General features: G+C 35.1%; 3 protein-coding genes and 1 non-coding gene across 4 annotated transcripts; 3 read left to right on the plus strand and 1 right to left on the minus strand.

Moving 5' to 3' along the window:
- The first annotated feature begins 1,561 nt into the window (after window positions 1–1,561).
- On the plus strand, window positions 1,562–5,574 carry LOC104758100 (ATP-dependent DNA helicase 2 subunit KU80). Its single transcript, XM_010480913.3, has 12 exons — window positions 1,562–1,890; window positions 2,292–2,384; window positions 2,477–2,528; window positions 2,771–2,902; window positions 2,989–3,392; window positions 3,502–3,788; window positions 3,888–4,083; window positions 4,166–4,372; window positions 4,458–4,625; window positions 4,710–5,003; window positions 5,099–5,229; window positions 5,328–5,574. The coding sequence occupies exons 1-12, from the start codon at window positions 1,876–1,878 to the stop codon at window positions 5,392–5,394; spliced, it is 2,046 nt and encodes a 681-aa protein (XP_010479215.1). The 5' UTR covers window positions 1,562–1,875; the 3' UTR covers window positions 5,395–5,574.
- A 305-nt stretch (window positions 5,575–5,879) lies between these two features.
- On the plus strand, window positions 5,880–7,154 carry LOC104758101 (F-box protein At1g48060-like). The gene has a single exon (XM_010480914.2). It carries the CDS (start codon window positions 5,934–5,936, stop codon window positions 7,122–7,124), a length of 1,191 nt encoding a protein of 396 aa, XP_010479216.2. The 5' UTR covers window positions 5,880–5,933; the 3' UTR covers window positions 7,125–7,154.
- A 905-nt stretch (window positions 7,155–8,059) lies between these two features.
- On the minus strand, window positions 8,060–8,778 carry LOC109129950 (Thioredoxin superfamily protein). Its single transcript, XM_087494244.1, has 2 exons — window positions 8,709–8,778; window positions 8,060–8,551 (listed from the first exon to the last, which is right to left on the minus strand). The coding sequence occupies exons 1-2, from the start codon at window positions 8,776–8,778 to the stop codon at window positions 8,184–8,186; spliced, it is 438 nt and encodes a 145-aa protein (XP_087350370.1). The 3' UTR covers window positions 8,060–8,183.
- A 535-nt stretch (window positions 8,779–9,313) lies between these two features.
- Window positions 9,314–9,386, plus strand: TRNAK-CUU (transfer RNA lysine (anticodon CUU)). The gene has a single exon. It is a non-coding gene; the product is annotated as a tRNA-Lys (tRNA).
- The last annotated feature ends 127 nt before the right edge of the window (window positions 9,387–9,513 follow it).

Consider the following 9,513-nt stretch of genomic DNA (forward strand, 5'->3'; position numbering starts at 1 on the left):
ATTTAGAAATTGTAAGAAAATATAGATATGTAAATAAATAAATTATACTAATATAATATACGTTTGTCTGTTTATAATTTGAAAGTTGACAAACAAAACAATCCAACTGTTTATGTGTGTTTTTGCATATTTGAAGAAAAGTCAGAATTTGACAGCTATATACAAATATTTACAATTATTATTGGTGTAAGAAGCAACAACCATGCGTGTGTGGTGGCGCGAGGTTGAATCTTTAATCTTGGGCGTAACTTTTCTCATTTAATCTGAACAGTGTTACTAATATAAAAGAAGATAAACTTAATTGAATGACATGGTGTTTGTGGAATATTTTTCTGATAATTTCTTGATATATTCTTCTTTCCTTTTCTTTTTAACCTTCAAATCAATTTTTAATAATGAAACAGAAAAATTCAAACATAAGATAGTTAATGCTAGATGAAAGCTAGATGTTTCCAACATTAAGATAGTTATTTAGGGTAAACTCGAATAAAAAAGCATTCTCACTTGAGATGAAAACATTCTTTTGCAACTGCATCCGCTATTAATATGTAATCAAGCCACTTACGATACGACCATTATGCACGATGTACGATACGATTGAGATCTTGAAAACTATTTTCTTTGCGTTATAAAGTTTAATTTCCACTGACCATTATTCAAACGGAATGGTAACATTTGTAAAGCCCTTTTGCTGAACCTACGTTGAAGCAAGTCTACATATCGGAGTTGATGGTGAAGGGAACTTCATGGTTTTCTTTTCTTGATGATGTGGACAAGGTGGGATGGTAAGATGATGACTTTGGGTTTGGTGATATCGTCTCCCATAGCACACACGTGATAGGAAGTTATTTCGACTATACATCTTCAGCTTTACCTTTTTCCTCAAGATAACTATACTTATTCTTCAAAGGATTGCATTATTTGACTATAAGAAAATGGTGAAATATATATCTCCTACCAAAAAGTATAAAAGATTCTTCTATCAAAAACGATTCAAGAAAGAAAGTTCATAAGAGCAACATCTAAGGGATAATACCTAGGAGTTTTTTCTTACTACAGCGGAAATATCCATAGTAACTGTGAGTGGTAGCCACTTTTGGAGAAAAAAACTGATTTAAAAATGAAAATTTGATTATTCATCTCTTTCCTTTCCTTTGATCTCATATGAGATGAATAATGAAGAGAAAAAGCAAAAAAAACTTTTCCTCCACTTTACATGAGAAGAACAAGATAAAAACTGTTCATCTCTATTTTTTTTCATCTCTTTTATTTCATGGGTAAATATTCACATGTAGATATTTTTAATTACTCATACTTAAGTATTCTTGTATTTCTCATAAATCATTTGTCATCAATTTTTTTCTAAAAAACCAAAAACAAAAATTAAGGCAATAAATGGTAATTGGTTTAGATTTTGAATTTTGGTTTTTGATTTCTTGCTATTGAATTTAAAATTAATAAATAAAAAATCAGAAACTCAAAATTTAAAATTGTTCTCGTTGAAAAATAATTATTTTTTACAAAAACCCCAAATTATGGTTTTTAGTTTCTCTTTCAAATTGCAAGAAACCATCCAAAATATAGTTTCTCTAAATTCAAGAGAATCTATTTTTTGAAAATCTTGAATGATAAAAAAAAAAAAAGATTAAAATCAAAATCCAAAAACTACTTAAAATCTAGTAAACCAAGGCCAAAATGTAAAATAAAATTAGGTTTTATGGACGTCTTGTATATTTACGCCCAATGGGCCTATATGATTTTAAGAATCAGTCAGTCAGTCAAAAAGAATTGAGAGAGATCCTTGGTCTTCCCCAAATCATCTTTCTTCGCTCCTTCTTCTTCGACCTTCGTCTTCCAGTACAAGTTGTGTAGTCAATGGCTCGAAATCGGGTAAAATTTGCTCGTTTTTCAACTTGCTTCACATTTCAAACTTCGTGATTTTGACAAAGGTGTCTTCAGAAATCAATTCATGAATAATTTCATGTTATCTGTTTGTTTCCATTGATGTTCCTTTTTATTTTATTTTTTTCCGCTTAGTCCCGTGCATGTTCTTTTATCTCCATTCCTGCATAATTTTTTTTCTTGGTAATGCTGTTTAACTTGAGTTTGACTTCGTTTTGTGCATTTTGTACCTTGACAATTGCCATTTAAACATTTGAATAGTCTTCTTCTTGTTTACTGTTGATATCTCGTTTATTCATTCTATGCACTGCTCTTGAAGTGATCTCTTGGGTTTGATTTGAATATTCTTATTCGGGAATTATACTGATTCCATGTGTTCTTGGAAGCAGGAAGGGTTAGTTTTGTTGATCGATGTTGGCCCAGCGATGCATAGTGTTCTCCCTGATGTTGAAAAAGCATGTTCTTTGCTACTACAAAAGAAGGTATTTGATATCTTTCTTTTTTTCTTCTCAGTTTCAGCCTTTTTTCTTTTGGATATTTCTTAATTGGTTTTGGGTTTTTGTTTTGGTTGCAGTTGATTTACAACAAGTATGATGAAGTTGGAATTGTTGTATTTGGAACTGAAGGTCTCTCTCTCTCTCTCTCTTCTTCTTACTCTTCTTCTTACTGATTTAGTCCTTTTATCCAGTAGTTGTATTATCCATACTCTTTCTTTCCTGGGGCATGTAGTTTGATGCCTTAAATGTTTGATTCTGAGTAGTGAATTAGTTATCTATCCTCTTTAGTAGCAGAATGGTTGATATGGATCTCTCTAGGCTTATAATTGATTGACTACTTTTGAAAATAATGTTTCATGTGACCTCTGCAGAAACCGGAAACGAGCTTGCTAGGGAAATAGGTGGATATGAGCATGTTAAAGTTTTAAGGAATATAAGAGTTGTTGATGAAGTTGTGGCTGAGCATGTAAAACAGCTACCTCGAGGAACCGTAGCTGGCGACTGTATCCTGCTTGCTAGTTTACTGCTAAATTTGCTGTTTTGCCATTTTTCTTTCCTTTATTTTCATTGGTTCTTTGACTGGCTTCAGTTCTTGATGCTGTGATTGTTGGGATGGATATGCTAATAAAGATGTATAGTGGTGGGCAAAAGGGGAAAAAACGGATGTGTCTCATCACGAATGCTGCTTGTCCTACCAAAGATCCATTTGAAGGGACGAAAGATGATCAAGTCAGCACTATCGCTACGAAAATGGCTGCAGAGGGTATAAAGATGGAAAGCATTGTCATGAGGTCCAATTTAATTGGTGATGCTCATGAGAAAGTGATTGAGGAGAATGATCATTTGTTGAATTTGTTCTCCAGCAACGCCATTGCAAAAACAGTGAATGTTGAGAGTCCACTCTCATTGCTAGGTTCCTTAAAGACTCGGAGGGTTGCTCCAGTTACTTTGTTCAGGGGTGACCTTGAAATTAATCCAACAATGAAGATTAAGGTAACGTTTTTTGTCTTGCTGTTCTTTGGTGTTATTCAATACTTAAAGTTCATTCAAGTTTATATAATTGTTCATGAATATCTCGGAGAATAAGAATCTGAATTTGTAGGTGTGGGTTTATAAGAAAGTGGCTGAGGAGAGACTTCCCACTCTACAATTGTATTCTGACAAAGCGCCTCCAACTGACAAGTTTGCGAAACATGAAGTGAAAATTGATTATGATTACAAAGTTACTGCAGAATCTACTCAGGTTATTGCTCCAGAAGAAAGGGTCAAGGGCTTTCGCTATGGACCTCAAGTTATTCCTATATCACCAGATGAGATAGAAACACTCAAGTTTAAAACTGACAAAGGCATGAAGCTTTTGGGATTTACTGAGGCATCAAACATACTGCGGTAAGCATAAACACATATATTTGTGTTTGCCTGTAAACTCTTAATTGTTCAAAGTCTGAGAGGAAGTTGTTTTATGTTTTTATCTGCATGTCGATGAAGACATTATTACATGAAAGACGTGAATATAGTTGTTCCTGACCCGAGCAAAGAAAAATCTGTTCTTGCCGTCTCAGCCATTGCAAGAGAAATGAAGGAAACAAACAAGGTAGCTATTGTACGTTGTGTCTGGAGAAATGGACAAGGCAATGTGGTTGTTGGCGTCCTGACTCCAAACGTGTCTGAAAGAAATGACACCGTAAGTTTAATAGTTTTCTCTGCTCAGAGGACTACTTCTATTTGAATCTGACTATTTTAATGATCATTTACCTTTTTTTCAGCCTGATTCATTTTACTTCAACGTGCTACCTTTCGCCGAGGATGTCCGCGAGTTTCCATTTCCTTCTTTCAACAAACTTCCGTCATCATGGAAGCCAGATGAACAACAGCAAGCAGTAGCAGATAATTTGGTTAAGATGCTTGACCTTGCACCTTCTGCTAAAGAGGAAGTACTACTGCCTGATCTTACTCCTAACCCGGTTTTGCAGGTAAGTCCAGTTTTGTTATGCTTTTGACTATACATAATTGTTGCAGGTAATTTTTTCAACTCATATTGATGAAATATTTTATCAGCGTTTTTATGAATACCTTGAGCTGAAATCAAGATCCACGGATGCTGCTTTACCTCCAATGGATGAAACATTCAAGAGAATTATGGAGCAGGATCCTGAACTCTCTTCCAACAATAAATCCATAATGGATGCGTTTCGTGCAAGTTTTGAAGTCAAGGAGAATCCGAAGGTATGTGTGATCCTGAATCATCAGCTTTCAGAAAGGAACCTAAATGATCTCATTCCTAATTCTTTGACATGTCTTTCATTGTAGTTGAAGAAGGCTTCTAAGAGATTGTTACGGGATAAACCATCGGGTTCAGATGATGAAGACAATCGCATGATTACTTATGATGCCAATGAGAACAAAATTGATGTAGTTGGAGATGTAAACCCAATTCAAGATTTTGAAGCTATGATATCCCGCAGAGATAACCATGATTGGGCCACTAAAGCAATCACACAAATGAAAAACCGAATAGTGAAGCTCGTTGAAAATTGTACCGATGAGGGTGACAAAGCATTGGAATGTGTACTCGCTCTTCGTAAAGGCTGCGTCTTGGAACAGGTCTCATCTCTTTTCTCTATCTAAACTTGTGCATTTGCTCTGAAACCTTTTTCAAGTTCTGTTTTTCATGGAGTCTTCTTTACACATGTGAGCAGGAACCAAAGCAATTCAACGAGTTCTTGAACCATCTATTTGAGTTATGCCAAGAAAGAAAACTATCACATTTTCTCAAACATTTCACGTCAAAGAAGATCACATTGATTCCCAAATCGGAAGCGCCAGACAGGTTTTTATCGTAGACACACAATCTTCAAATTTGGATAAATGTGTTTAATGACTAAACTGGTCTGATGAATGTTTTGTTGGTCATTTGCTTTTGAGCAGTGATGTGGTAGACGAGAACGCTGGGGATTATTTCACCGTTAAACCAGAGCCAATGCTCGAGAGCTAACAAAGTCTTCGCTACAACTAACACTGATCTGTGACTGGGTTATCCAAAACGGCGCCGGTTTATCTCTGCTTTTGCCTGTTTAAAGAACTCATGCAAATTTTTATGTTTTGATCAATAACTCAGGCAAGTTTGTTTAGGTTATCAGTTTATTTACCATCTATCCATAATTAGTTTCAGAAACGGAATTCTTGAAAAACAGGAATCTTAAACTTTATTTTCCTTAACTAAATAGAAAAACTAACCTCAAAAAAAAGAAAAACAAATTGATAGAGATACGCATGAGATAGTTCAGTCTTTAACCTTAATATATTATTTGAAAAATAGTAATAATAATTTCTTTTCCTATTACAATACCTATTCTATTTATTCTATCCATATAGTAAATCCTATTTCAATATCAAAATGGAGAGGTTACCTACATTATATACATCCCTACCTTTATATATCTGAAGGGAAGCAACACAAGTCGTGAGAGAGATCAGATACTTTATAACAGAGAAGAAAGAAGAAGTAAACGAATTAGGGTTTCGATCAAAAAGATGGAGCAAAGAGAAGAAGAGAAGAACGAAGATACGCAGAGAAAAAGACGTAAAACTTCATCGTCGTCGTTCATACCTGTCGATGTAACCTCGGAGATATTCTTACGGCTTCCTGCAAAGTCCGTCGTGAGGTTTCGCTCTGTTTCGAAGCTTTGGTCATCAATCACCACCGCACCGTATTTCACCAACTCGTTCGAGACTCGACCTAATCTTTTGTTCTTCTTCAAAGAAGATAACAGGTTCTTCGTTGTCACGATCCCTCAACAGAGTCGGATTCCGAAAGAGTCTTATTCGTATTCCTCTTCTCAGATTCTTGATAGTTACTATACAACCTATCCAAAAAGTGTTTGCTTCACCATCAAAACAGAGTCCGTCCATGGTTTGATCTGCTTTCAGAGAGGGACAAAACCTATACTTTGGAACCCTACTATGAGAAAGTTTTTGCCTTTACCCAAACCGGACACGAGCTGGGAGACTTTGACAACCTTTTTAGGGTACGATCCAATCGAAGGTAAACACAAACTTGTGTCCATGCAGTCTGATAAAGTATCTGATGAGTGTAGGGTTTTAACAGTGGAATCAGGTAAAAAATCATGGAGAACAGTCAAAAACAACTACAGACATCGCCCTTGTCGTGGCAACCGCAAAGACAATTATGGACCATGCAGATGCATCAACGGTGTTTTATACTATCGAGCTGAGATTGGTCCTAATAAGTTTATAATGAGCTTTGATGTAAAATCTGAAAAGTTCCATAAGATCATAACATTACCATGGGGAGGTGAGTTTGCGCCTACGATGATGGTATCTTATAAAGGGAAGTTAGCTTATCTTGGTTGTTATTCCTATGGGATCAAGAATAGTCTTCTTATGTGGGTTTTAGAGGATGCAGAGAAGCGTGAATGGTCGAGTCATAGCATTTTACCTATTTCTCACTATGATCGTGGTGCGGAGAACAACTTCAAGCTTATAGGTATCACTAATGATGGTGAACTGATTTACGTACCGAACACGGTGTTCGAGTCTTTTGATGTTGTATATATCGATCCAGTGAGGGAGACGTTTAGAAGAGTCAAATACAAAGGAGTTGCAGATAAAGAGTTTAGACGACGCAATGGACTTGGAGCTGACAAAGCTTTCCGTGGAGTACAATATTCACCAAATCACATTGAAACCCTCATGTCTCTGTGATTCTTTTTCTTGGGTTAATTTCTTCTTATCTTTATATATGCAACTTTTGATTTTATCTTTTTTAAATCTTTTAATTATGTATTTAGTCTTTACATTCTAGTTGAAGTCTTCGCGGTTTTTGAAAAATTTATGATTATATATATATATATATATCATTTTTCCCATTTAAGGTGGTTATTTAATTTTATACCTTCTTTATTTTGTGGGAACACAACGTGTTTGACTCTTCTAAAAGTGTCTTTCTCATTGGATCAATATATTATATATAACATCAAAGATTCGAACACCGTGTTTGGTACGTAAATCAATTCACCATCATTAGTGATACACTGATACCTACTAGCTTGAAATTGTTCTCTGAGTCTCCATCATAGTGAGAAAGAGGTAAAAAGCTATGACTCGACCTGCCATCATAGTGAACACCGTTGATGCATCGTCTGCATGGTCCATATGTAAGTGTGCGTTTCAGCGTTTGCCAGAGAGCAAGGGTTATGCTTGTAGTTGGTTTTGACCGTTCTCCATGATTAATTATATTATTGATCTGATTCGTTCCAATGTTAAAAAAACGACACTCATCATAAGATTTACCATACGGCATGCACACTACATTGTGTTTACCTTCGAATGGAAAATGCAGATGCATCAATGGTGTTTTATATTATATATAAAGCCGTTATCTTTCTCACTATGATAAGGGTTCGGAAAACCTTTTCAAACTAATAGGTATCGCTAATGATGGTGAACTGATGTTCTGGATGGGATTATCCGTCTTCAGTACCCCTACTTCAAGTTATTCCTATATCACCAGATGAGATAGAAATACTCAAGTTTAAAACTGACAAAGGCATGAAGCCTATGACCGAGAAAATAATTTAGATGAATTAACCCTTAAATCTCTCTCTGGTCATAAATAATCTTTATTTGTGATGTCATGTATAAATTTAATCACTGACTTATCAACGTAATATAATCATAATACAACAACATATGCAACGGTTTGATAACGAAAGAAGCAAACACACATAAAAGGATACTTTACTGATTCAAATGAGACGGACACTATTGAATGGGAGAGGGTGCTGGGGCGGAATCGGAGGGAGGCATGGCGAAGACTGAAGAGTCGATCATGTCAGCAATTGCACCCCAAGATAAATCATTTTCTAAACGATTTATCTCTTTTCCACTTTTGAAGACTATGATTGTCGGGACTTTGTAAAGTCTTGCAAAGAATGAATTCTTCCAAACATCGGCTTTACGTAATGTAAATTGGTTACGATATAATTCAACCGCGTCAACCAGGCTACTGTCCATGGTAGCGCATGGTTCACCGCACAACGAGGACGTTACCGTAACCACTATAGGAACTTGAGTCGTGGTCAGAAGAAGTTGCCATTCAAGTTCGTCGTTACTCAACCATTTCACTTCCCCTACGTACACACGTAGAATATAATCAATGATCGATCATCAAACAAAGGCATATAAAATTCATTAGGAGTAGTAATTTAACTCTAATATATATATATATATATATATATATATATATATATATATATATGTATTAATGCATGAGATGATTATTTATACCTTGACTGAAGCCACTACCCACCAAGTACATGAACATTACAACCAAACCGTACAAAACATTTTTCTCCATTGATCGATCTTAAATTTACCTTTCTCTCTCGTTTTCTTAGGACGTGTGTGTTGTGTAACCTGCTCGATTTGCTGTCTTGTTTTATAAGCGTCAACAAGGAAAATGGTTTCAAAATTGGACAATTAATTATTAATGGCCAATCAACACTATCCCTCTTCTTACTTTACCTTAGTTAGCTGTCTATATATACTTTAATTAATTTATACTCCTAACGTGACATTCATGATATTTTTCTCATATCAAAAGTCAATGGTTACATGTAATGAGGTATTTTAATAACATTATAAGAATATTATATTTGTAAAAGATCTAAATATGGATTTTGAAATACTCATTTTTTTTGTTGGAATTATTTTATAAAATTCCTAAACCATCATACAGTATATCTATGGAAAAGTACACAGTGCTTTAAAGTATAATCCTCAGATAATTGCAAGGAATGTCACTATTAATCAATTGTTCTTTGTGTTCATCTTCTCAGGGTTTTTTTATATGTTTTTATCAACTATAATATAAACCACATCACAAACAACAAGCCCGTCTAGCTCAGTTGGTAGAGCGCAAGGCTCTTAACCTTGTGGTCGTGGGTTCGAGACCCACGGTGGGCGTTGTGTGTGTTTTTGAATTTTTTTTACGTTCTCCATTTATATCTTTTAACGATTTTCAAACGAATAGACGTTATGTAGTGATTGTAATCAATAACTTCAGATCCTGCGAGTATAATAGTTATTGGTT

The sequence above is a fragment of the Camelina sativa genome, chromosome 17 (genome assembly GCF_030686135.1).
Source record: "Camelina sativa cultivar CO46 ecotype springtype chromosome 17, ASM3068613v1".
Lineage (NCBI taxonomy): Eukaryota > Viridiplantae > Streptophyta > Magnoliopsida > Brassicales > Brassicaceae > Camelina > Camelina sativa.

Excerpts from the sequence above, each read along its gene's own strand:
- LOC109129950 (XM_087494244.1), bottom strand. The coding sequence starts at position 8,778 with ATGGAGAAAAATGTTTTGTACGGTTTGGTTGTAATGTTCATGTACTTG. Across the intron at positions 8,552-8,708 it reads GGGTAGTGGCTTCAGTCAAG|GGGAAGTGAAATGGTTGAGT; the intron begins GTATAAATAATC and ends GTGTGTACGTAG.
- LOC104758100 (XM_010480913.3), top strand. Across the intron at positions 2,385-2,476 it reads CTTTGCTACTACAAAAGAAG|TTGATTTACAACAAGTATGA; the intron begins GTATTTGATATC and ends TTTTGGTTGCAG. Across the intron at positions 4,373-4,457 it reads CTCCTAACCCGGTTTTGCAG|CGTTTTTATGAATACCTTGA; the intron begins GTAAGTCCAGTT and ends ATATTTTATCAG.
- LOC104758101 (XM_010480914.2), top strand. The coding sequence starts at position 5,934 with ATGGAGCAAAGAGAAGAAGAGAAGAACGAAGATACGCAGAGAAAAAGA.